The 27,770-nt window shown below is 45.9% G+C and overlaps 1 protein-coding gene across 4 annotated transcripts in view; it reads right to left on the reverse strand.

Moving 5' to 3' along the window:
- Positions 1-27,770, reverse strand: part of RARA (retinoic acid receptor alpha) — a 187,675-nt gene that overhangs the window by 54,178 nt on the left and 105,727 nt on the right. The window contains exons 1-2 of one of the 4 annotated variants that reach the window (XM_080978315.1): positions 1,563-2,083; positions 153-249 (exon numbers count right to left, since the gene is read on the reverse strand). The exons of 2 other annotated variants lie outside the window; for them this stretch is intronic. In XM_080978315.1, coding sequence (XP_080834441.1) covers positions 153-249; positions 1,563-1,817 — 352 coding nt within the window. In that variant the 5' untranslated portion in view covers positions 1,818-2,083. Of the gene's footprint in view, positions 1-152; positions 2,084-27,770 lie in introns of those variants that run through there. One more of the 4 variants, XM_080978318.1, reaches the window with a different exon arrangement.

Genomic DNA, 27,770 nt, shown 5'->3' on the forward strand with positions numbered 1-27,770 from the left:
TACCCAGCTACCCACTACCACTCGCGGTATAGCTTCTGATCTTTCTTAATAAGATCAAAAGCTGGCCAACAGGGGGGAGAAGGGCAATGAAAGGGGGGGGCGGTTTGTCACCCCAGGTGGTTCAGGCCCTGGAGAGATCTCGTAATACGTACAGTGGTTGGAACTGTTCCAATGCTGGTTTCGGACAGGGGTGCTGTAAGGGTTGTTGGGATTCCCGGGTCCTTTGTCCTGGATCAAGCACGCACGGTTCTGGTTGTAAAAATCCATCATGAAGAAGGGGTTAGGACTGCTGTTTAAACCAGCTACATCCACACTTTCGTACATCTTCTCCAGGCGGAAGAAGAGGGTAAGAGGGTTGGGGGCTGGTGGGGGAACGGGAAGGAGGGAAGCAAGAGGAAAAGTTTGGTTTACGAAAGACCAAAGAGCAAAATCCTACAGTGGTGATGATGATGAATCCAGAGGGATGAGGGGAGGTTTGTCTGGTTGTTTTCTGTTTTCTGATCTCTCTCTCCCTTTCTCTCGATCCCTAGTGGGGAGGTATTTAGGGAATCCAAAAGCAACTGGGGAATCCGCCAAACAGGCTGAGTTGGCCACCAGTGTTTTTGCTTAAAGTTTGTTTTTTTTAAAAAAAAGAACACACACGCATACACACTCACACCAAAAGATAATATTCAAGTCTTCAATCTTCTATTCCAAGCATATCCCTTGGGAAACAAGCCGGCCAATCCAGTCTGAAATGCTTCTCCCGTTTCAAGACCGAAACATATTTATAAATCCAAAAAACAGAAAAGAAAAAGAAAAATGGAATTCTTACTTTCAAAAAAAGACAACAATAAAATCCAAGCCTTTCCAAAAGCAGTATTCTTTGAAGAAGTCGGTTCCCTGGTCTTAGAGAGCATTTTGGTCACAAATCCTCCTCCTGTTCAGTTCCATGATTCTCTCTCTCTCTCCCTCTCCTTCTCCAGAACTAACCAGAGGAAAGAGGAGAAAAGGAGGGGGGGGTTATTCTTTTGCAGCAACTCCTTCCAGAAAAAGGGTAGAAAAAGTTACACACTCACGCGCTAAAAAACAACCACCCAAGTAAAATAAAATAAAAATAAGTAAGACTTCCTGCTTAGGATTCAATAGCTTTTCCTGTCTGGCAAGAGGACTGAATACAATGCACAGAAACTGTGCTCATGGGTTTTATATATATACATATATTAAAATTCCACCTCTGTCCTCCCGCCCCCCCTCCACGGAAAGAGGGTGGAGGGGGAAGAAAAATAAGAAGAACTGAATTGTACAAATGTGTTGCCAGGTTCTCAATGCCTGGGGAGATGCCAGAGGCCTGGAACCCTCGAGTCTCCTTGGATGGAAGAAGATTTTTCTCCAGCTGCTTGCTCGGTCTCTTCTCTCCCCGGGAAAAAGAGAGAGAGAGAAAGAAAGAGAGAGAGGGGCGCCGTGTGCGTGTGCGCACGTCGCGTGGTGTGTGTGATGTACAGGACTGATAGATTAAAGGCAGCGCACAATCTTCCCTGACACGAAAAGTCGCCTCTCAGCTGGCTTAACTCTTTCCTTACCTGCCGCGGTCTGTGTCTTGCGCAGCCCCAGCCAACTGCGGAAAAGCGCAGGCTGGGGGAGGAGGGGGAGGGGAGGAGGAGAGAGAAAAATGAATGAATGAAATCAAGGAAGGGGGGGAGGAGGAGGAGGAGGAGGAGAAGGGGGAGGAGGAGGAGGAGGAGGAGGAGGGATGGAAGCGGGTGGGAAATGACAGGCATAGAAAAATGCCTCTCCGGCAGCTGTCTCCAGCTACAAAGGCGCGGCGGCCACGGCATCCTCCTCGTTTGCCTTCTCCATCCCTGGAGTGGAGGGCAAGCCGGAGGAGAGCCCCCTCTTTCCCGGTTGCTGTGGCTCGGCAGCGGCCAGGGCGGCCCCTTCTGCCTGCATCACCCCTCTGCGAAAGGGAGGTTTCTGCTGCTCCTCCAGCCGCCCCTCATTTGCGTAATGTTATGCAGCTGAACTCCGCCTGAACTCTCCTTGCAAAAAAGCTTCACCTCCAAATGACCCACTCGCAGGCCTTCTCCTTCCCAGTGACATCACGGGGGCGCTCCCCTCCTCCTCCTCCTCCTCCTCCTCTTCTCCTCCTGCCAAGGGCTGCCACCGGCATGCCGCCGCCGCCGCCGCCACACCGCACAGCCAAAAGCCAGACCCACCAGCAACAACGCAGGCGGAGATGCCCGGTTTTCCAGGGGGCTGTGGAGAAGGGGCCAGCCCGGAGAGACAGGGGAAGAAAAGCCTGCTTACATACCCATTAGAAAGGCAGGAAGAAATAAAAGGAATAAAAGAGGTACACACACAAAAACACACACAACAGACCTGCCAAAGGCTGCGAGTGCAAATCCCACCTGGCCTCAGAGCACCTGCCAGCTAACTAGGCAGTGGAGAAACTAGGAGGTGCTGCGGAAATGTTGATGCTGAAAATGTTTTGAATAATGAAACAGGATAGAAAGCCGCCTCGGTGGCCACTCTGAGCCCTGCAAAGTGGGAAATGCAAAATAAGGGAGGGCAACAATTGCCTTTAGGTAGGCCAGCCAGGGTTTGAAATGTAGGCAGCAAGCTTTTAAGTCACACTGGTCTCTTTGCCAGGCTGGTGTTTGAGGAGAAGGGGGACGGGGAATACACTTGCAAAAAGGATTTATGTAATTGTTTTTATGTGCTCCAAACTATTTACATACAGTGACTCGCTAAGAACCATTCTGTAACCTAGGCCAGAATATTTATCCCCACAGTACAGAATAGTAGTCTGCTTTTGCCTAAGGACACCTAGTGGATTTAGAGCTGAGCAGAGTTTAAAACTGGGGAATTTCCAGCTCACAATGCATGCTTCTGACCACTATGCGACATCAGTTCACCTGTTTCATTGGCACTGGCTTCTGATTTTAGAATGTGCAAGACTTCAAAAACGAGAACTCCCAGAATGAAAGGAAAGCGAAAGAGTGAAAAGGAATTTTTAAGACTGCATGAGAGAGAGCAGGGATGCATAATGTGGCCTCTAGCATAGATTCTAGCAGCCCCTATGGAAAATCACATTTCTCATTTAAAAGAAGTAGCAAGTTTCTACTCCTTGCAGCTTTGGAGTTGTATAGACATGTCTGCGACTTTGCGGGCAGAGGACAGCAAAATGTTTGCTCTCCACAGAGCAGCATCACGTTCAAGAACACATGCGAGCACAAAAAACCTGCAACATTTCACTAATACATGCACATTCATGCAAACACCTATTCTCACACCAGCAAATGCTGCCAGATCTACACACAACCATTACATATTTCCAAAAGTCCTCCTCTGCCTGCTGTATGCTATTCAATTATTTCTTAATAGCTAGGTTTCTGACACCAGGCTGGGGAATTGATGAACCAACTTTTTTCCACTGAAACAAAACTAAAACTTGAAAGCTTCCTAGAAATGTTTAATCTCACAGATCTGCTTGTGGCGCAAATAGAACTGCTACAGCTCAGACGAACCAAGCAACCTTTGGGATCTTGATAGGCAGTTACCAAGAGAGGAAGCAGTTCGCAGTAATCTGGTGTTTGGGCAACCAAGAAAGAATTTTCCCTACTGACAGCTTGGATCTGGTCGTGTGATTTTCAAAAGGGTGGTGTTCCAGAAAAGCGCAACGCTTGCTGCACACTTCCAAAAGGAGCAGCATGCAAAATGGCAGCAAGCTGCGTTCTAGAGGAGCCATAGTGTTCGTGCACATGCATTTATGTGCATGCACACTGAAGGCCTGAAAGTTTCCCTTCTCTGATCTGAGATGTTTCACTTCCAGAGCAGGCTTGCTCCCACAAGGCCTTCCCTGGAGCCCACCGGGTCCGCTACCCCCTACCAAAAGTGGCTTGGAAGAAGCATCCTTCTGTAGTCCATAGAAAAAGTGTGAGGTGTGTGCTTGGTTTCTCCCCCCCCCCCCCTTTTTTAAATGATATTTATTAAAATTTCAGAAAAAAAGAATTACACAAAAACAAGAAGTAAAAATACAGAATACAAAATACAAAATAAAAGAATAAAAGACACTTAAAAAGAAAAAAAAAAGAAAAATAGATCAATCTTTCCATAGCTTACATTCATATCCTTGTTTCCCTGACCTCCTCATACCTCCCTTTTTTGTATTCCAATTCAATTAGTTAAGTCAGCAATTTCTTTCCCTCTTTGTTTTCTCATGGTCCTTTAACTTAATATACTATAACTTTAAATTTTCATCTCTTATCAATCCTTTTTTACATACACCTTTATGGCATTACTGCTTAAACCACCTAGCTTCATTCCAACATCATTCTAACATTCATTAATTTTGCAATATTTCTGTAAATAGTCTTTAAATTTCTTCCAATCTTCTTCCACCGACTCTTCTCCCTGGTCTCAGATTCTGCCAGTCATTTCCGCCAATTCCATGTAGTCCATCACCTTCATCTTCATCTGCCATTCTTCCAGAGTGGGTAGGTCTTGTGTCTTCCAATACTTTGCAATAAGTATTCTTGCTGCTGTTGTGGCATACATAAAGAAAGTTCTATCCTTCTTTAACACCAGTTGGCCGACTATGCCCAGGAGAAAGGCCTCTGGTTTCTTCAAGAAGGTATATTTAAATACCTTTTTCAATTCATTATATATCATCTCCCAGAAAGCCTTAATCCTTGGGCACGTCCACCAGTGGTGAAAGAATGTACCTTCAGTTTCTTTACATTTCCAACATTTGTTATCGGGCAAATGGTAGATTTTTGCAAGCTTGACTGGGGTCATGTACCACCTGTATATCATTTTCATAATATTCTCTCTTAAGGCATTACATGCCATAAACTTCATACCTGTGGTCCATAACTGTCCCCGGTGTGTGCTTGGTTTCAGCAGCCGGGGGTGGGGGGGTAGAGCATGAGAATTGTAATCTTAGGGTTGTGGGTTTAAGCCCCACACGGGGCAAAATATTCCTGCATTGCAGGAGGGGTTGGACTAGATGACACTTGTGGTACCTTCCAACTCTACAATTCCATGATTCCATTATCTATAACAGCAGAGGCTCTCCGGGGCATTTTTTAGCTTTACCAGTGCTCTATCCCCGAGCCACAGCCTGCCCCTCTTTACAGGGGACAGACACAATAGATAGATAGATAGACAGACAGACAGACAGACAGACAGACGGCATATGAGAAGATTACAGCAGAATTTAAAGCCACAGCTATACCTATTTTGCAATTCTGCATGGGGTAGAACTGGGTACTGGTCAGGACCTGAGATTCTCCAATTTGATAAAGCAAGAGCACACAATTTGAGTCTTAAGTCCATGAGCAACGCCTGGTAGAAGTCAGGAGACAAGACATCAGTCTCATCCTACATGCTCCTTGCTCCCACCCATGACTAGCTTAAGGAAAATAAATTATTCAAAGTAAGAAAGTAAAATAATAATGTGCTTAATATGAGTAATTTAGATGGGTTGTCTTAGAATTCGAATTCTAATATCCTTTATTAGGCATAGCAAACCACACATTATCAAACATTATCATTGAATATCTTAGAATTCAGATATTCACAGCAAAGGGTTTTTGCAGCCCTGTGTATTATTGGCATGGATTTTGAGAGAAGATTTGTCAACAGAACTAGGCACTGATCTAGTATTCTCTAGAAAAAGAAGAATGGATATCAAGTTTGCGTTCCAGGGTCACAGATGAACTGTACAAACAAGAGTGGTCTGAGCAGGAGGAGAAAGCCTTCTGGAGTTAAATTAGTGTAAGACTTTTGCTCTGTATATATTACATTTTCTACCTGCCCAGTACTTCTCAGCTTCTACACAAATATTCACCTGCTCAGAAATGTCCCACATACCTTGAAACACAAATTTCCTTTGCTTACTTGCAAGACAGGATCTTTCACAAATCAGGCACATAATTCAGATGACACAGGAAGAGGTGTGGAACGCTCAAGCAAACACAGAAAGCAAAATAGTCCCAGGTGCCTTGAGGAAGTGAGCCAAGCCCTGTGTTTTGGACAAGTTTCCCCTCCCCATCAGGTTTTCTTAGCCAATATGATCCACAGAGCAACTCCTTTCCAATGCTAAATGTTATCATCAAGCCCTGAACAAAAGCTGGAACGACAGCATCCTCCCATAGAAAGTTTTCAGGGGCATATATATATATATATATATATATATATATATATATATATATATCTCTAGGCCACCAAACATCACATATCCAATTATAGCCCAATGTTTTCCACACAGATTCCTGCATTGCCTTGTACATATTTAAAGATGTGTTCAGGAATTCATCTCCTTCACTCTAGATTTCCATGCATATGGAGGGAACAGAACAAGATCTACATTTGTCTCTTTTTATTCTATTGTAGTTTTGCTTTTACAGAGTAATAGAATTGCAGATTTGAATGGGACCATGAGGATCATCCAACCCAGTGGTTCCCAAACTTGGGTCTCCAAATGGTTGTTGAACTACAACTCCCATCAACCCTAGTTAGCAGGACCAGTGGTCAAGGATGATGGGAACTGTAGTTCAGAAGCAGCTGGGGAGCCAAGTTTGGGAAACACTGATCATTTTATTATATTTTACGGTTGGCCTTAATTGTTGTCAGCTGCTGTGCGTAAGCACCCGAAGGTCAGGATATAAATTTCCATATAAATAAAAATATGCTAATATATATATCTTTTTAAAAAATGCTTGCAGACTCAGAGGGACAGAGGACGCTGCCTTATACCAAGTCAGACTATTAGTCTATCTGGCTCACAATTGTCTGCACAGACTCCAGGATTCCAGACAGTTCTCTCCCAGCCTTACTTGGGAGATGCTGGGGAGTGAATCTGGGGCCTTCTCAATGCAAAGTAGACGCTCTCCCACTAAACAGTCCTTCCCCAAATCACATGACAAGGACTAAGTCACATGATGGTACCCTGAATGGTCCACCATTATGGTAGCCCATTCAGGTTCTCAGCATGTGACTTAGTCCCTGCCATTTGGTTCATTTATATATCTAAAACGTTCCACAAATGTTTGACTGTGTATCTCTATATGCAGGCCTTGATATGTGCCATGCTCAACAAGGCTTGTTTTAAATGCCAAGGTGAAACCCAGGATAATAGGAGAATAGAATAGATGAATACACCACTCAGCGAACGCAGAGTACACCTTCCTCAACAATAACAAGAGAACGCCCACGAATCAGGGAAACAGAGGGGTGGCTAAATTTGAGAATGGCTTTCAAGGATAAAAGCATACATTTCCCCTAGAAATTAAGCATTGGGTTTATATAGGATGATGGGCAGCTGTTAAGCCATCCTGTCAAGAACTCAGGGATTCGCATCAAGAGGCAGGCTGGATAGAAGAGGATCACACTTTCTTATCACTTTCAAATTCAAAAGAAACCCAAGTTGGATGTTTAAACAACAACAAAAACACAGCTAGAAAATAACAGCCATTCCTCATCACTGATAAGGAGACTCCCCAGGGCTTTCTGTCAAAAGCTACTTGATGCAATGTGGAAGCACTTATAAACAGCCCTACAAATGTGCGGCAAGCACACACCCACACACAAACACAACCCCCCCCCTCAAACTCTTTCTAATCAAACCTTCAAGGCTTGAGATCTCCCCCCCCCCAACACATTCCCCTCCCCCCCAACCTTCTTTCAAGAGAGAAGTGCTTGCATGAGATATACAACCAGGGGTTGGGGGGGCGGGGGTTGCTGCTGTTTATGGTAAGGACTGTTAAGAAAATGCCTGGGAAGAGGGCACTTTGGTGCTATTTTCCCTCTCTGACAGGACAATGCCATTCTGGTAAAACAGTAACAGGTAAATAAATAGGGAGCAATTCAAGCCTTTGAAAGCCCTGTCATCCCTTCTCAAAAAAGACCCTTAAAAAGGTGATAAGGTCAGGGATCAACCCCCACCCACTATAAAATACATTCAAAATCCTCTCTCTCCCCCTTTGGCCCCTGGATGTTTTGAAAGGGCTCCTTACCCATATTTTTTTAGCACTGGAAACACTGAAATAAGCCTGCGTTTTGAGCCCCAAATGCATCTCTCCTCAAAGGAGTCTGAATGGTTCCACTGGACCTTGGACTTCCAAATCAGCACATTAATTTCAGGTGAGGGACCAAGGCCGTGTTCACTGCAGAGGGGGCGATGGTGGGATATTTCTGCTTAATAAATGCTTTAACAACATCACCCCACCCCACAAGATAAGGTGAAGGAACAGCAGGCATACAAGGTCTTCTTTGGTGTGTGTGTGTGGTGGGGGGTATCCCCACCCTCTCACCAAAAGAACCTTCCCTTTTAAATTTAAAATTACAGTGGGGGAGAAACATTCTAAAGAACAAAAAAAATGCAGAATTGGAGCTCACAATATCTGTTTAAATCCAGTACCGAAAAAATGAGAGAAAGAGAGTGGGGAAAGGGGGGAGGGACTAATAAGGTTGATTACATTAATCAAATTAATGATAATATACGCAATTCTACAATATGATTTAGAAATCTATTATACTAGTATATTAAAAAAGGTTCTTAGCTGTCATAAAAAAGTCATTAGTTTAAACTCTTAATGTAGACAATTAAAATACTTCAATTTGTTCATTTCCATCACAAATTCTATTGAGCCATGGAATAATTGGCTTTTACACACACACACACACACACACACACACACACACTTAACATGGGGTTCTGCTTAAAGTGGAATATGCACCTGCTCTCTTTAATCGTGCATCATGGGAACACAGAGTAAGGCCCATCCTGGATTGTAAACCTTCTCTAAAAATCAGAAGACAGGGAGAGCTCTTACCCTTACAAGACTTAACTAAATGCAATCTCTCTCTCTCTCTCTGTATTCCTGTACTTACAGCATGTGTGAACAGTGCAACATCAGGAGTGTTGCCCTTAAATAACCTCAGTGGAAATACCCCACCAGGAATGTGCAGATGCAGCCTAAGGTCAATAATGAGCTCAGCTGGTACAGAATATGACACTTAATCTCAGGGTTGTGGGTTCGAGCCCCACATGGAGCAAGATTCCTGCATTGCAGGGGGCTGGACTAGATGACCCTATGGTCCTTGATAACTCTACAATTCTATGATTCTATACGGGCACCAAGAGTGCAGATTTTTAAAGGATAAATGAATAAAGTCTATCTAATATGTGCTCTTCTCTGGTCCTTCAAAATGTGTAGAGTCTGATGCGCAATTTGATGGGGACTGAAATCTTATTTTCAGAGATTGAGTTTTCAAACCTGCCTCCCACCCTGCCAGAAATTGGCGGTTTGCATGTGCATGTGTGCGCTCCATGCGCTCCAGAGAAAAAAGCTCAGTGGGGCCTGTTTAAATAATAATAGAAAGTCAGAGGCTCTGCTTAGCCAGCAGCTTTTCGAACAAAAGCCCCCAGTACTTCCTGTAGGGAACATGACAAATGTCTGTTTTGACTCATTTAGTAAGAGACTGCGATGAAAGAGAAAGGGAGGGAAAAGACAAAGAAAGAAAAAGAGCATAAGAAAGAGGGGGGAAAGATCACAAGTCAGAGAGAGAGAGAGAGAGATTAAATATGGGAGGAGAGCGAAGATACGCATGAGAAAAGAACAACACAGAGATATGTATGAGAAAGGGGGGGCACATAAATAAAAAAAGAGAAAGGAAGAGGAAGAGAAGAGCCAAAACAAGAGCAGAGAAAAGTAGATGTGAGAAGAGGAGAAATAATAGAATATACCAAAATGAAGAGGGGTGTGGGTGTGGGTGCTGATTATATGAAAGAAGGAACAATGAGAAAAGATGAGACAAGAGATAAATAGGAGAGAAAATAAATAAAAACGAGCAATGCTGAGAAACCTACTAACTGCTGGCCCTGCTGTTAAAACGATGGGCAAAGTCCAGCCAAATTAAGCACTTTTAAGACCCCTTGTTTACAATGGAAGAGAACTATGCTCACGCTTAAATTTCCCCACTGAAATGAGTAGGAATTCAGGGTCTTAACTACGGCTTCCAATGAAGCCATCTTCCCAGGAAGGACGAACACCAAGTGCCTCGCTTGGAAGTCCATTTCAGCTACCGGTTCCCCCAGCCCCAGCCCAGTGCTTCCATCCAGCACCACCTCCAAGAGCCAGCAAGACAAAGACAGCTTGCACGCAAATTGCATCCTCCCCTATGTGTGAGACTGTGAAGACATATGAATTTGTGCCCCCCCCCCCCCGCATGCATCCAGGGACGCACTGGTAGATGCATTAAGTAATCATAACACCAACCAACAATGAGGAGAGGATGGAGAGTGGTGCTTGACTTGGCTTCAATCTTGGACTGTGTCTAGTCTTGGCTGCCCTCGTTTTAAACAGGCATGAGGACAAACGAGGAGGTACGGTACACACAAGCGAAAACACGTAGAGAGCATTCTCTTCTAATTACTATCCCTTCTGCAGTTGTCATCAGGGCAGCTAATGCAGGACTGCAGCAAGGGGTGTACTTGGTTGCCTGAGCTGAGTAGCAATTGCCTCTGGTTAACTGAGCAAGCGGAGGGTAAGATTTTGGATTGGGGACAGGGAATACATTGGTACCTTGGTTCTCAAACTTAATCTGTTCTGGAAGTCCGTTCCAAAACCAAAGCGTTCCAAAACCAAGGCGTGCTTTCCCATAGAAAGTAATGCAAAACGAATTAATCTGTTCCAGACTTTTAAAAACAATCCCTAAAACAGCAATTTAACAATAATTTTACTATCTAACAAAACCATTAATCTATAAAATGAAAGCAATAATCAATGTACTGTACTATAAAATAAATAAGACAGTATTGTAGATGATTAATTTTTTTTTTTCTTACCTGCACTGATGATAGTCATTGTTTGAATGGGGGGCTTTTATCCATTTCTGCAGTCACACAATCAATCAATCAATCAATCAATCAGTGGCTGAACTAGGTTCCACACAGTCACAAAAACTAATTAATTGAAAAAGCCTCAAAAACAAAAACACAAAATAAATAGCAAAAACAAAAGCGCCAAACTTAATCAGTTCCAGAAGTCCATTTGACTTCCGAAATGTTCAAAAACCAAGGCACAGCTTCTGATTGGTGCAGGTGCCCCGGAAACAATAGCCCACAGCCACATTGGATGTTGGGCTTCCGAAAAACGTTCGAAAACCACAACACTTACTTCCAGGTTTTCGGAGTTTGAGAACCAAAGCCTTTGAGAACCAAGGCATTTGAGAACCAAGGTACCACTGTACTGGGTTGGAACAAGAGCAAGTCAGTCACTGAAATATATGGAACAAGAGTCATGACTGACCTAAGCCTTGGCAATTTCAGTGTAACTAGAACATGGCTAACTTGCTCTGAATCCAGTCTATTGTATTTAGGAAATGGGTTAATGACCTGGAGCAGACATCCCCAAACTCGGCCCTCCAGATGTTTTGGGACTACAATTCCCATCATCCCACTGGTCCTGTTAGCTAGGGATGATGGAGGATGTGGACTTTCGCCTTGGGACCAAGGTCAGTTCCTCGAACAAAAGCTAGGAATCTGAACCGTAGCAGGCAAAAGGTACTAATCTATTGGCAAAGCAAGGGCAGAAAGCCTTTATACCTGACCTGTCCAATCCAGCGGTCTCATACCACCTGCCCAACTACGGGGTGGGGTGTGGGGTGGGATTTTGAACAGTCTTATAAAAAAATTCATTCCTTCTGTGCATGAAGCTTGAGCATGCACAGTCACTGGAAGCTGAACTTGGCAGAGCCTTGCAAGCGTGAAATTAGCAAAGCAGGAAGTAGGCTAGGCTAGAAACACTCTCCCTGGCGTGTTAGCTTTCTACTTGCGGGGAGTTAATTATCATATGGCACTTTAGCCTTCGCCTCCAGGCCAAAGTGGTACAGTTCCCTGTACTGCATCACTCAGGTTGGGGAAAGTGGCACAATGTGGTTGCATCAGCACCGCAACATCCATATAACCCTGGTCAGCAAGGTGGTTGTGACACTGCTGCAGCTGTGTCTCCTAGACAGACATGTCCCACAAATGGCTGGTTCCAACTCACTGCTCAAGAAGGCGGGTTGAGGGGGCTGGTTGAGTAGGCGACAGAAGCCTTGGGTTTAGGACCTTGAAAAGCCCACCTTAATTGTAAGATGCATAGGGTAGCCCTATGGACAAGCAACGAACCCTTAGCCTAACCTACTGCATGGGGTGAATACAAAAATAAGAATTATATACAGAAAGGGTTATAGAAATTATGAAAAATTATGATGATGGAGTTGGACAACTATTGCAAAAGTTTCCCAAATGAGAAGGGACAGCGGAACTGCTTCCACATAAGGGCTCACATTAACCTAAGGAAAGGTACTTCAAGGGCATTTAGTGCACGACAGTGAATGGCACCTTTTAGCCTCTCTCATGCTATTTGTGAGGATGTGTGAATATTTTTAACACCAAGTAGAAAAACGTGGGAGACAGGCATTTTCAGATCATGTATATATCCGAGCCAATGTGGGTATTAGTATCAACTTTATGGTTGCAGGAAATGCAAGAAGAATTTCTTTTTTTGCAGGGTGGGGACGAAATCCTAACTCTTGTGCTGTGTTCACCACGTGAGGAGTCCAAATGATGCCAGAGTAGAAATATCCCTATTCCTACACAGGTTGTGGTTGGATGACACGGTAACGCAGTTGGTACTAGAGAACAAAACCAAGAAGCAGGACCAATGAGATACAGCAACGTCCCAGAGGCTCAGGAAGACTATGTTGCTCAAGCAAAGCTCAATGGAAACGGGAATCCTTTCTGCCCAATAAGATCCAATGGCCAGCCTGGGTGTGCAGCAGGCCAGAAGGCTTTCCTCTGAGAAGGTTGCCTCTAAGAGTTCCATGATCTGCCACATGGGGCAGTCACACACAGCTTCAACAGTTGCTGACCAGGAGCAGCAATCACGACCACCACCATTTGCCCTCTTGCTATGGTAGCATGGGGGAGAGGGCTCCATGCTACCTGAGAGAAAGGGAGGGTGGCCATCACTGCTCATTCGCCTGGGGGCACCTGCCAGAGGATATCTTGCTAAGGGTCTCCATCAAACTTGGGAGTCAGATCTGCTCTGAGTCAAAAGAAAGGGTTGCATGCATTTATTTTAAAAAAAGCTTTCCAAAAACTGACATTCACGGTTAGCAATAGGATGTAGAGATCACAGAACTGAATTCTTGGTGCAGAATTCCTACTTGTTTATTTAAATCAGAGAGCACAACACACATCAGTCAGGGCTTCGCCATTCCCTCAAAAAACGCCTTGTCTAATACATTCAAATAGCCTCAGACTCCTTCTTTTTTAAACAAAAAAACTGCTCTCTGGGGGTCTCATAACACTAATCGCTCTAAAAGCATCTTTATAGGTCACATCATAGGGAGTGAAAAATAAACTGAGCCCCCTATTATTGAGGGAAACAATATAAGGATGAAAATGGGTGGGTGGCTAAGCATGAAGAGAGTACTGTGCTCTGGACCACTTTTTGATCTTGCCAGTTTCAAAGCTGCCTCCTGAAGCTATTTTTTTAGAGGAGAACCAAAGTCTCCTGCTCACAATGGATAAAACAAACCCATGCTTACCCAACGCCAGGTGTGACTGCAGAATATTATAATTGTTTTTACAGTCAACTAATAAATGCCAGGAAACAGATAAGTTAAAATAAAAGGGCCTGCCGCACATTGACGTTTCAGCAGGGTACCAACACCAACTTCAGCCCTTAAGATCCGAGAGCAGAGATTACCGTATATTCTCTGTGCCTTCTCTGTGCCCCAAGCCCACATCATGAGGGAGGATTAAGGAAATCGGGAGCAATTTAACAGCTTCCTATAGGTGAGGTAAGAGACTGTAGCCTCCAGCCATGCAGGTAAGTCCACTATTAGTGCTCACCCGGTCTAGGCTATGGCTATACCTGAATCTAGTCACGGTTGTTGGGAGTCTGAAGTACATCACACAGATGGTACTGTTCTGTTGAACAAGCAAGAGAGGAAGCTCGGTCTTCTAGTGTTTACATCAGACTTTGCAGATCCAGAAGCCTCAAATTACCTGTGTAGCACAGAGGCAGGTGTTGCACACCTCTATATTCCCTTTGGTGCTTGACACAGAGTTCCCCATTAAGCCAGCATCAAGCTCTAGAATCCCTGACCAAGCCATTGGGGCATTTATGAGCCACTGTGGGGGGAAAGGGGGGCAAGAGGAGACACTGCCACCCCTCATAGGTTGAGAGAGCACATGAGGGTGTGGCAGGGCCCGTGAGAAGGGGATAATACACGTAGGGGTCTTTTTTTCAGCCAGATCTCAGTTCCGGCACCTCTCGGGTGGGCGCCATTGCCATTCTAATAGTACAAGGGAGACATTCATGGTGGGTTCCTTCCAGCACCTCTTTTTCTAGAAAAAAACAGCACTGCCTGCAGGTGTGTGTCGTTATGTGCCTACAGACCCTTCACACAGCTGCCAAAATGTGCAGACAGAAGGGCGCATGTCTCGTGCACATGTCAGCAAGGGCTTGCCCCATCCTATTATGTGCTTTCAGTGTATGCAGAGGGTCATCTGATGCTTCCTAATGGCAGGCTTTATGCATGGTCACAGGTTACTGCTGGCAAGTCTTCCATGGAGATACAAGCATGGAAGGTAACCTCTTAAAGGGCTACTGCGTGAATTCCAGTCATCTGAATCCCTCCGTAGAGAAAACACTCTCAGCAGCTAAGAGACTTTGATTGGGTTAGCTAAGCAGGAACGAGGAAGTCATGCAATGGGCATTGCTTTTAACTGGGTGTACTGGACCATTGGTGGTGCTGTTCAGGTCTGAGGACTCTAGTTAGGGTATTTACGTAATGCAAAAGATGGGCATAGTTTTCAACAGATTGTGCTAACAGAAGACTCAGGGTTGGGATGCTCGCACCTTTCATTCCCCAGAAAGGTGGTGGTGTCTTTAAGTCAGAGAAAGTGCCCACTGTGCGTGCTCAGGGGCACTCTCGCCCTCCAGAGAACAATGAGGGTATAATAGGCACATTATGGAGGAATGGCTATTTCAAGACTTTTAAAGCACTGGGTCATGTGTATCTCTCTCGAGCATCTTACCCAAATACTATCCCCATTTCTTCTGGGGCTAAAAAGTATTCTAACCAGCTCCCCGACCCAAAATGAAATCAGAAAATGCATGACTGCCTGGCTACTGGTTTGCAACTGGGGGAACTGGGGAATCCCTTCAGTTTCACTAATCTCCCATCAGCTAGATTACCACAAAACCCTGTAATGCTTAGCTAAGCCGAGCTGCAGGAGTTCAGTTCCCAGGATCTCAGCTGCCCTACATCTGCTCAGAACCCCCTTTTCATGTTGTCATTTAATCACTCTGGAATCCATATAAAGCGTCTGGAGGAATTTGTATGCTTCCTCCCCCCCAACCTATAAAGCTTGGGAACCTGAAGAGGGGAGGCAAGGGAGGGGATCTGTTCAGCCCCACCACTCTGCTCCTCTCCTTGCTGCAAAAAAACACAACACACACATACACACCCCGCAAGCCTCCAACAACTCCCCCCCCCCACAAAAGATAAAAGTATTTCGAGCTTTCCATTTAAGATTTAAAACTAGGGCAAAGTCAAAATCCTGACCCCGGATGTGTGAAACGCAGGAGGGGAAGCTTCGCTCCAATTCGCTCTGGGCTTTTAGTCAACCAAGGTCGTTGCAGCAAAAAATATATATACAAAAAATAAAAAAGCATGAAAGGAGAGAATGGCTGGGTGGAGGCGGTTGGAGCTGGAGCAGCAGTGTGGGGTGGGGTGGGGGGAGGAAGAAGAGCATGAGAGAGAGAGAGAGAGAGAGAGAGAGAGAGAGAGAGAGAGAGAGGCGGGCAGGGAGATCTCTCTCTCTTTCATATAAGTGCCTAGCAATCATACAAGCTAAGCTCGTATTGCCAGTTCAGAGCCAAAGATCTCAATCTGTTGTCGGTGCTCTGTGTCCTAAAGCTCGCATGTTGGGAGGAAAGAGAGTGGCAACAGGAGCCAACAACAGATAGACAAAATTTGTTTTCTAGAGATCAGCCGGCCAGGTGAGGGTTCCATGCTGAATGAAGGGCCTTTGAGTGTCAATCAAGGTGCCATCACCATGGCCTGCAAAGCTTGGGAGACTTGGAAATCTACAGGCTGGCTCGTACACATGCATTCGTTGCTTGGTGGCTGTCGACACAAGCAATGATCTGCACATGCATGTTTTCCGACACAGGTCTAATACGCACCAGAAAGAAGTTTGTACAGAAAGAAGTTCCATACCATCTCCAAACACAATGTTTTTCAGCCGGGTCCGTTCACACATTCAGCTGTTAGTCATCAAGCGTGTGAACCCAGCTTGGGAATCCGTCAACTTTTTTTTTTTTTTTTTTAAAGATGCCAAATCTCTTTAGAATCAATGTCTCTCCGGCCCCCCCTCACCCCAGTGCATCTCTAAGGTATGTGTTTGATTTAGATGCCTCCAATTTAAAATCCCTTTGGAGATGGCCTCTTTCCCTCCATCTCATGAAAATGTTTCCCCAAATTGCCTAAGAAACTCTCTCTTGAACAATACCATCTGTTGGGAGGGATGAGCGGTATAGAAACAAATTCTCTACTGCGTCTCACTTCCCCAAATGGGCAAATTTTGGACCCTTGTGTCAAAACTGGAGCAAGCAATGGGCCTGGAAAAGGGACAGGATACAACTCATTTGCACTCAGTGTGCATGTTATCCATTAGCCTTTGTGCCCACTGAGACTTACACAGTACAGTGGTACCTCGGGTTAAGAACTTAATTTGTTCTGGAGGTCCGTTCTTAACCTGAAACTGTTCTTAACCTGAGGTACCACTTTAGCTAACGGGGCCTCCTGCTGCTGCCGCGCGATTTCTGTTCTCATCCTGAAGCAAAGTTCTTAACCCGAGGTACTATTTCTGGCTTAGCGGAGTCTGTCACCTGAAGTGTCTGTAACCTGAAGCGTCTGTAACCTGGGGTACCACTGTATTCCCGATTGAATTTTATATATACAACTTAAAAAGGCAAAAACTGCTTTTCTGTCTACCCGTCCCTGCAGTTCTGGTGGGCTACCGATACCCTGCACTCCCTCTCAGTCAGAGATTAGCCCACACTATCAAAACAGATACAGTGGTATGTAACCTTGGGTTACATATGCTTCAGGTTACATACGCTTCAGGTTACAGACTCCGCTAATCCAGAAATAGTGCTTCAGGTTAAGAACTTTGCTTCAGGATGAGAACAGAAATTGTGCTCTGGCGGCGCGGCAGCAGCAGGAGGCCCCATTAGCTAAAGTGGTGCTTCAAGTTAAGAACAGTTTCAGGTTAATCCGGAACGGATTAAGTACTTAACCCGAGGTACCACTGTACATACTTGCAGATGAACAAGCTGCACAAGTCCTACCCAAGCGTTTACAAAGTACATCAGATCTCTTGAGTCATAGGTAGGATCACCATTCCCATTTTACACATGGAGGAACTGAAACAGAGACTTGTGGCTGCACTAAGTTAATGCTCAGGGAGAATATCAAGCAGGCTTTACTTAAGAATGCAGAAATACTTAAAACAAAGGGAGGGCGGGAATTGCAATTGCTCCTTGGCTACTTCTACTGGGTTTGGACGTTTATCCAGATTCAGGGAAGGGTTGCAGCTCAGTGCTAGAGCATCTGCTTTGCATGCATGCATGAGGTCTAAGATTCAATTGCTGGCATTTCCAGGTGGGACTAAGAACGACTCCTGCCTGAAACCCTGGAGAACCACAGCCAGTCCATGTAGACAGTACTGAACCAGATGGATGCACCATCCAATTCTGTATAAAACACACAGCTTCCTGTGTTTATAAAGACACTCTGGTGTGTTTTTTAATTGTTCTAAACATCGTACCACCACTAAAAATGTCTCAATAAAGCCCTCAGAGGGCCTTGAGATGTCCTGTATTCCAGCCCAAAAGAGTGGTGTTGACACCAAGGATTCCAGACACTTTCCCCCAAGGAATATTCACACCACTCCAAGGAGAGCAAAAGAAAACTCCAGTCGGCATTTATCACAACGAAAACAGCTAACTTCGCAAAACCAAAGGCTTCAGTCACCACAATTCACCCCCGATAAGAGGCCGTTCCAATGATTTCATACACCAAGAGGGAAAATAAAGGACAGCGATTCTCTTTGTGCAGATCTAAAGGAAATGTTCCTCATCCTGATAGATCCATCCTTGCTACACACCCTGCCTGGGATAAATATTTAACTAAAAGTAGGAACTGGTCAGCAAATACATGGTGGTACCCCTTCAAGCAATGCATTGTGGGGGCTATTGTCATGTACAATTCATCTCCTCCTCTTTCTTTTCCCTATGCATTTTTTTTTTAGAAGAAGAAGAAAACCCAGAATGGTCTGATGAAATATTTTGGCTTTTGTTCCAGGGACTCTCCCCTCCTGCCGCTTCCGTCAGCCTACCCTCTCTCCCTCCCCCTTATTCCACCCCACCCCACACACAAAAAAGAGAGAAACTCATTTATCCAATTCGGCAAGCCCCCTTTTTAAAAGGCGAACGAATTCCAAGCTGAGAATCGCGAGGTCGTCCTGTACCACCAGCCGCTGACAGAATGATAAAAAGCTATCCTTCTATTAATGGGTATTTCCCATCCGCTCAGCAACCCAGCTGGGGAAGACCAGCTATAATTAATCTTTAACTCTGCGTCAAAAGGGAGAAAAGCAGGTGAAGGGGGGGTGGCAGAGGAGAAAAGGGTGGAAATCAAGAGCAGAGGGAAACCTACCACCGATTTGCACCCGCTCTAGGGGAAAGTTAAGGAAAAAAATGCGGAATGTGGTTTTGCAATACTAAGGCAGAATGGCTGGGTATGTATGTGTTTTTCCCTCCAGAGTTTTTTTTAAAGTCTGTATACTTCAGTACCAATTCGCAAGCAAATTAGCTAATCAGAGGGTCTTTAAGAATAAGCCCCTATTTCAGATGGCAGAAATCCAAGGCTTAGGAATATACAAAACTAAGGCCACTTTTGTACAAGGACACACACAAAAGACAAATAAATGGCTTTTCTGACTTTCGGTGCCTACGCTGACATCGCATCACTGCAAGTGCAAATGTTAATTCTCTCTGAGAAGCGTCAACTTTTAAAGTGCCCGCAATGTTGTGCGTCATTTATCTCCCCCGCCCCTGTGCAAGACGAGCGTAGACACCATATTCTTCCATGGCAAAGGTTGCCATTGTCAATGGATGATGCTCACCTTTAAGCCTGCATCGCTTCACAGAACAAGGAAAACACGCTGCCACTGAATCATTTGGATTAAAACAGCCGCTTTCCAAGAAATGAATCACCCCGCTTCAAAATGGCCATTCTCCTGAGTCATGAACCCCTTCAGCTATACTGAATAGTTTACCTAGGGAGGCTCACTGGAGTCAGAACCTTGGAAGCTTTTTAAAAGGATCCGAGCTAAAAAGTATTTGTTGTCATTGTTACTTGGCTGACTGGCTTTAAGACTTCATGGTTCGAGGCTGCAATTTGACAAGTTAAGAATATGTTTTTACTTACTGCTAATAAGGTTTGTTATTGCTAGCATTTTTATTATTATTATGTATGAGCTTAGTTGCCTTGGATTTCAAAAGGAGCAGGGTATATAGAATTTTTAAGAGCCGGCAAATCTTGCGGATTTCAAGATAATGATCCTCACCCCTGGCTGTGTTCCGTGCAGGACTTGTAAACACAACCCCATTGCCACATATCCTAGGGGACGGTAGGTAAGATGGAAAGGGGAGCACCTGAGCATCTCCAACATTATGCAAACATTGTTTCATGTAAGAGGACTAAACGTTGTGTTTTTTAAAAATAAGAATAAATGTCATGTTTCTGAGACCACTGAGGTCTGCCACAGACAATCATGTTCACATAACTGGCTGCCAGGATTCCCAAAGAGGGTTTGGTTGTGATGACCAGTTTGAGTCATGTGTGCAACCAAGAGTCTTCTGTTCCCTCCAAGAAAGTGTAAAGGTAATTGCCAGGGGCCTGGAACCCTAAAAGCCCGATCTATGCCACTCCACAGAAATGGAGAAGGACCTGGGACAGCTGGGAGGAGGTCGAGAGTGGCAGAGGGTTGCACTGGTGAAGAATCACTACATCTGGAGAGCTACAAAAGATCTAAGAGCAGGTACAGAATGCCTGCAAAACTAGTCGAGCTCTGTTGGGTTTAGCCGAATAGCAACCTTAGAGTCCGCTACACTTTCACTCTTGCTTCTTCCTTCCATTGCTGGGTTGGGGAGATAGCGGCTGGCACCACTGCAGCTTCCAGGGGATTTTGCAAGTGCTGTAAGTGTGAAATGAAGAGAATGGAGGGTGTTGACAGCAAAAAAGAAATCAGGGGTGCGGACAGAAAGTGTTAATGGACTGTGCTACAAATGACCCCCAAGGAAAAGGGGGGGGAGTGCTGATGGGGTGGGTGGGCACAAAAGGAGAGCAGACTGCTAGAAATGTTTTATTTGCCTTCTTTTCTGTTTTGGAGGGGAAAGATGTAAGGAGCCAAACAAATGCCCAGGGTTACATATGCTATGATTCTACCATTGCATGGAATTTGTGTGCAAAAGCCAGCACACTGAGAATCTCAGCTTTCATTTCTGTGTTTTCTGTTTCTTGCTTTTCTTTTCTTTTAAAAAAGCAGCAGCTATATAGCCTTGGTGTAAATCAAGGGCTACCAGCCGTGATGAAGGCTATGGTGTACCTACATTGGATAGTAGCAGCATTGCTTCTGAATACCAGTAGCAGCTGAAAGCCAGAAGCGGAGCGTGCTCTTGCGGTCGGATCCTGCTTACGGCTTTCCCACAGGCACCTAAGCTGGCCACAGTGGGAACAGGATGCTGGACTAGATGGGTCACTGGCCTGATCCAGCAGGCTCTTATCATCTTCTTACGGTGTCCTCCAAATGCTTTGATACAGGCTGGGTACTTGTAGTCCCAAACATCCAGAGGGTAGCAAATTGAGGGAGGCTGTTCTAGTACTCAAAGGGAAGGTAGGAAGTGGTTCAGCATCAGCTGGAGAGAATCTCAGAAGCCAGAGGCAGGGTCTGAGCTGGAGTTCTGGTGGGTCAGAGTGCAGCTGGGAATGCTTCTAAAGGTAAAGGTAAAGGGACCCCTGACCATTTGGTCCAGTCATGACCAACTCGGGTTGTGGCGCTCATCTCGCTTTATTGGCCGAGGGAGCCGGCGTACAGCTTCCGGGTCATGTGGCCAGCATGACTAAGCCGCTTCTGGCGAACCAGAGCAGTGCACAGAAACGCTGTTTACCATCCGCCGGAGTGGTACCTATTTATCTACTTGCACTTTGACGTGCTTTCAAACTGCTAGGTAGGCAGAACTGGGACTTAGCAATGGGAGCTCACCCCGTCACGGGGATTCGAACCGCCGACCTTCTGATCAGCAAGTCCTAGGCACTGTGGTTTAACCCACAGCGCCACCCGTGTCCCTGGGAATGCTTCTAGCTGCCACCATAAAACCAATATGCAGAACATGTACTAATCCTTTGAGGTGGCAAGCAGCAGCTGGCTAGCCTGCCCCACAATTTAAACCACTAGTAAACATACATCTCTATGGTAATGGTGTGCATGTGCCTTTACACAGGTAATAGAACCATGAGACAAAGTTTATGTTCTCACCATCTTTCCCCACAGTCTGTTCCTGCAGAAGTGGAGCACGATGCTGTATGGTTCTTGAAAACCAGCTGCTGGGGTTCATGAGCAGAAGAGTGCTGTGGGTTTCACAGAGGGATCCGGTTGATCGCTATGAGAACAGAACGCTGGACTAGCTGGGCATTTATCTGATCCAGCAGGGCTGTTATGTTCTCCCATCCCTCTCCCTCCTTTCCAGAATCAGACATCACTGTCAATAGGAGAACTTAAGATTCCGGGACCTCCACTTTTCCCCTTTTTAAGTAGGGATGTAGCCAGCAATATCAGTTTTATAAATATCTGCTGGAATGTGGTCCTCTCCTTTCTCTTAGACCAACTGAGCTATCCAGCTGATGACTTCAGACTTATCCATTTCTTTTAAAAAGGGAAAATCTTAACGTTCCTTCATACTTAGGAGTGTTTCATCTTACGGGATATATGTGTCTAAGACAGTGATGGCCAAACTTGGCCCTCCAGCTGTTTTTGGACTACAACTCCCATCCCCAGCTAACAGGACCAGCAGTCAGGGATGATGGGAACTGTAGTCCCAAAACAGCTGGAGGGTTAGCTCAGTTGGTTAGAACATGGTGCTGATAATGCCATGGTTGCATGTTCGATCCCTGTGTGGAACAGCTGCATATTTCTGCATTGCAGGGGGTTGGACTAGATGATATCCTCAGGGTCCCTTCTAACTCTGCAATTCTATGATTGTCAAGTGTCAAACTCCCTGGTGTTTAACCCTTGTACCTTTAATGTGGAAAGAAGAAGATGGTCAGGGACTTTGCAATAAGCGCAACACAAAACCGGATTTTGTCAGCATATGGCCAGCTACAGCCTTGCATCTAACCACTAGTTACAGCTCCTCCACCGGTTATTTGAACAAGAGTGTGTGAAGGGAATTCTAGGTACACTTCGGATCTGCCAGGCTGCACCCAGAAGCCAGTGTGGCTCCTGAAATGCCTCCTTTGCTCCCCCTACAAGATGGTTCCACAAATGCTCCCCATGCATCTCTCGCCCAATCCTTAATTAAGAGGCAAACATTTCCCCCCTACCCCCTTTTCATTTCTCTTTGCCCAGCAACAATCATGCAATGCATGGGAGGTCCTGAATAATGGACGCTCAGTTCACGGCACTCTCTAAGCCATGTAAGAGAGTGAGAGAGATGAATATTTTATCGGCCACGCTTGGCTGGACCCCTTCTGCTGTGGCAAGAAAACAGCCGTGGCAGGGAACAGAGGAGGGAGGCAGGCTGGCTGGCTTGGAGGGGGGAAGGTGGGGAAAGAACTACATGTAATCCAGTTGATGGAGGAAGGCATGGTGCCTACTCACTTAGCAGAAATGGGAAGGATTTGGGGCTTGACACACCCAGGGCCGGCTCTACCATTAAGCGGGGCCAGATGTCTTGCCTCAAGAGGCGGATCTTAAGAATGCGGAACGAGGCTTCTGGATTAGACCAAAAGATCCACTTAGTCCAGCATGCAACCAGGTTTGCCTGAGACGTTGACCAAAAGGCGACAGATTTGTCAGCTATTTAAAAAACATTATATTTTTACTGCTGGAAATGGGGAAAGGTACCCTTTGATTTTCTGCCCTGCACCCAGAATGAGGTTAGATGCAGTTAATGTGATAGAGCAAAGGATCAAGAAATCCTGAATCCAAACACCAGAACTAGAAGGTGATTAGAGCTGTGTGAACATTTCGGGGGTTGGGGGGGTTATTCATTGCATGCCACCTTTCTGCCAAGGCACCCAAGATGGTTTACAACTGTAAACTTAACAAATAAATGGTATAGAATGTAGAGCAGCAGAGCCCTCTCTCAGGGTGACCAGTGGTCTCCTGAAATTCTCCACTCTTTATTTCTTGGCAGAGAAGTTGGTGAAGGAAACCATTCCCCTAAATTTATCCAAGGAGAGGATAAATTCTCTAACAGCTTCTCAGGAGCAGGGCTCACCATTAGGAGTACAAGTGGTACCTCAGTTCTCGAACTTAATCCATACCTGGAGTCAGTTAGACTCCCAAAACTGTTAGAAAACGAAGGCAGGGCTTCCGACTGGCTGCAGGAGCTTCCTGCACTCAATCGGAAGCCGTGTTGGATGTTCAGCTTCCGAAAAACGTTCACAAACCAGAACATTTACTTCTGGGTTTGCGGCGTTTGGGAGTCGATTTGTTCAACAACTAAGCCGTTCGGGAACCAAGGTACCACTGTATTTGCAACGAGGCTTTCTCTTTCCTGCTTAAACCACACACAGACATTTATAGCAACTGGTGGCAGCAGTAACTGCGTTGAGAGCCTGGCCATCGTTTTGCCGCCATTATTTTCCACTAAGGGGAAATGAAGGCTGCTGCAAAGAAGTGAGACCAGTCCACAGTTTAGTTGAGAGGCTTGAAAAGTCCTTTTCTCTCGTCTTCACCAACTTTACTTTCAAAGGGCCTAAGAAACTAATGCCAGGTCTTCAGCGGGTTCATCCAGCCAGTTGCCAGGGAGGCCTTTAAGTGGGTGGGGCTTTTGTTTTCGAAAAAAATAAAGGGAGAGAAATTAAAAACAATAAAAGTGAATAAGAAGAAGAGAGGGGAGACTGTTCCCCCCCCCCCTGTAAAAGCTCAAGAACTATAAAGCAGCCAGTGCTGTTGTTGCTTGAGGAGATGGGGACTGTACTACCAGGGCAATGGGAGAGGAGACTTGTGGGTGAGCCTTAGAAACTTGCCCACAGTACAAAAGGCGCCAATCCCATCTGCCGCTTTGGCCTCTGGCCCCGCCCATGACTCACATGTGGCCCCCTGAAGGCTGCTCAGACAGGAATTCGGCCCTCTGGCTGAAAAAGTGTCCCTGGCCTAAACCGTGCGGCCCTTAGCCCACAAAAAAAAGGCAGGGAATGACTGCAAAGGATGGGTAGGCCTCAATCTCTGGATACCCAGTGGACTGAGGAGCAGCACAGGCCTCCCCGACGGCAAGGAAGAGGGACTGTATGCCTTCTTCCATAAAATGGGCAGCTGTGCTTCCCTGCGTAGCCTTGGGATGGGCACTCTAGTTCCTATGAATACACAGACCCTCTAAAGACAACAACACATCGCCGTTCTCATTGAAATTTAAATATTTCAAATCAAGTTACGTTAGATAACCTCAAATCTAAGCCACGTTCTCCTGCATTTAGAGGGATTTATAGTGCCGTGCTTTAAAGTTCTGGGGAGGGTGGGGTTGAGAGGCAAACCCCCCTCCCAAGATCCCTTGTCATATTTTTGCCCTCCGAAATCTCCCCACCTCCTCGCATTCCAAGCCGCTGTTTTCCACCGACTCTACCGCAGCCTGATAAGCTCTTGACCTACTTTCCCATGCCAGAGCTGCGCCACGCTCTCCCTTCCTCCCCATTGGGTGGCTGTTGTGTCGACATTCCTCTAAGCCCCCCCTCCCAAAACGAACCACCTTCTTCAGGCTGGTGGAAAAAGCAACTCTCCCAAGATATCCAGAGTGATTTACGTTGGGGGGTGGGACTTCAAATCTCCGTCCACGTCCCTGGCCACGCAACATGGACCTTTGTCCAGGCTTTGCTAAGGCTCATCCCTGAAAAGTAACAAATTGCAACAATCTCTCTCTCTCAAATCCGGCCCGTCCAGTAACTTCCCAATTTTGGGAAGTGCAAAGCTGAGCTTCCAAGTCCCTTCCCTCAGCAACTGGAAACTCACAAAAGTGTGAGGAGGTGCAAATTGTGAACTGGGCAGGGGCGGGGCAAGATGGGAGCAGGCAGAAAAATCAGAGTGACTTGATATAGAATCATAGAATTCTAGGGTGGGAAGGGTACCCCCCCAAGGGTCATCTAGTCCAACCCCCTGCAACACAGGAATTACAGCTAATATGACTTAACATGTACATGCAGGGTAAGAATTTAGAATGACCCACATTTTTCCTCTTTCCTCCCATCTCTTGCCTCTTTTAACACAGATCAGGGATAGGGATCCGAGGACCATATTCCCTCTGGACAACTTTACAGGGGGCATATGCCAATCAGTGCTGGCCGGGCCAACAAATATTAATACCCTTGTACAGTAGGCTCGTTTCTGCACACATTCACACACCCCTCTCTACCCAGGCACTGTGAAAGTTCAAGGAGACATTTCAGCCACACACAAAAACACTCGAGGAGGATGCAACATAAGGCGTGTGGCTTGGGGAGAAGAACCCCAAAGGCCTGCAAGGCCACATTTGGCCCTTGCCCTGAGGTTTCCCCACCCCTGGCGTAGGTTATAAGCTCTCTGGACGAAGCATGGATCACTTGTGGAATTCCTTAACACAAGATGACAGATAGCTTACACGGCTTAGCCACCTCCCCCCCCCCCCCGAGACTAGACAAATTCACGGAGAACAAGTATATAAATAGCTCTTAACTGCAATATAGGCCCTCCCTGTTCAGAGAAAGCATACGTCTGAATACCAGACAAGCACGGGACGGCTGCTGCTTTCAAACCCCTCTTAGGAGCTTCCCCGAGGCAGCTAGCAGGCTAGCTAGAAAAATGCTAGACCAAATGAACATTTCGGTCACTTCTTATGTTCTTATTCTCCCCCAGTCCCAGGCACAGCATTAATGATGCTGAGTAACTCGATGGAGGAGTAGGAATACGTTGCCCTGGGGGAGAGTCTTATGCTCCCTCTGATCTGTCTGCATTTACCCCTCCACCCCACATGGAGAAGTGGGGAGGGGGGGCGAGAAGAGAGATTCAGGTTGCGGGCATTTAGGAAACTCACACGCTGCCAACAGGCTGGTTTTTCTGGCTGTTGCCCAGGGGGAAGCGAGATAAAAATAGAGCCAGCTGCCAATGCCCTTCCCATCCACACATACATACTGCCGCCTGTCTGCTGCGCACGCACCCCCTCCCTGCTTTTCCACCGCCCCCGCACATTCCCATACAGCCCCCACAGCCTGTCCGGCACAAGGGATTCACTAATAACGCCCCCTGAATGCAGCTGACAGCTTGGATCACGTCAGATGTTCAACTGGCGACGCTTTAAGTGTCGCTGACCTGGAAGGGCGGATGGAACCAGAGAACTAACTCAATTCCAGGCCCAGAGGGTGGAGGGGGAGACGGGACGCAAAGGGGGTGAGCTAAGAGGACGGCGGGGGTAAAGAGTAGGGCTGCGAGGATTTGCTGGCCGAGTTTTTCTCCGCCGAGTTCCTGCAAATTGAAAAGTTCCCCTGCCCAGCAAAGTCTATGGACCTAGATGGTCATGCCACCCCCAGCCCAAACAGACAGAAGAGTCACGGTGACACCAGAGACCGCTGTCTCACCAGCACGGTATCTTCCCCTCAAAGCCTCATACTTCCATCACATGCACCCGCCCTTACGTCTCCCATCTAAGCCCCAAATCCCCCAGATTAGAAAGGCGCGCACACACACACACACACAAAACCTTGACCCTGTGTCTGTCAGAGTATAACCTCAACTTTGCTCTCAAAGCCTTGTTCTCTCTGGGACAGTAACACTGCTACCCCTTCCTCACCAACTACCGAACTCATACCCACTGTCCCAACCAAAACCCCCCCACAAGAGATGCATGCGGGCGAAGCCGACACAGTCGCGGCAATTATTTAATAAGCCGTTTTCTGTGTGTTTCAAGTGTCTTGTCTTCGTTAGGGGAATCTACAAGAGACGAACACATGCACAATAAATGTTTAGTAGCACCTTAGAGACCAACTACCATAAGTTTGTTCTTGGTATAAGCTTTTGTGGTCATGCACACTTCTTCAGATGTATTTCAGACATATATATTTTTATATATTTTGACTGCGTCAGACCAACACGGCTACCTACCTGAATAAATATTTGCTCGTCTTATACCCAAGTATACTCCCAACATTATTATTTTTTAATCAAATCATGAACGGAATCAACAAACAAAGACTAAAAATGCTGCTTGTTCCTGTGTCATAGTACAATCATAGGACAGTCCTAAAAAGTCTTTAAGGGTGAGAATTTTTTTATCCTGTGTGAGAATGGCTGCTGATAGGAAAGGGGTGGGCACGTTCCCTACAATTGTCTGACTTGGATCACCTGCTTGACTTGCCTGGAGACATCTAAAGTGTAAAGCAGTAAAAGTTTGCTCCTGGTTTCT

The sequence above is a fragment of the Podarcis pityusensis genome (assembly GCF_964106645.2).
Source record: "Podarcis pityusensis genome assembly, chromosome: 13".
Taxonomy (NCBI): domain Eukaryota; kingdom Metazoa; phylum Chordata; class Lepidosauria; order Squamata; family Lacertidae; genus Podarcis; species Podarcis pityusensis.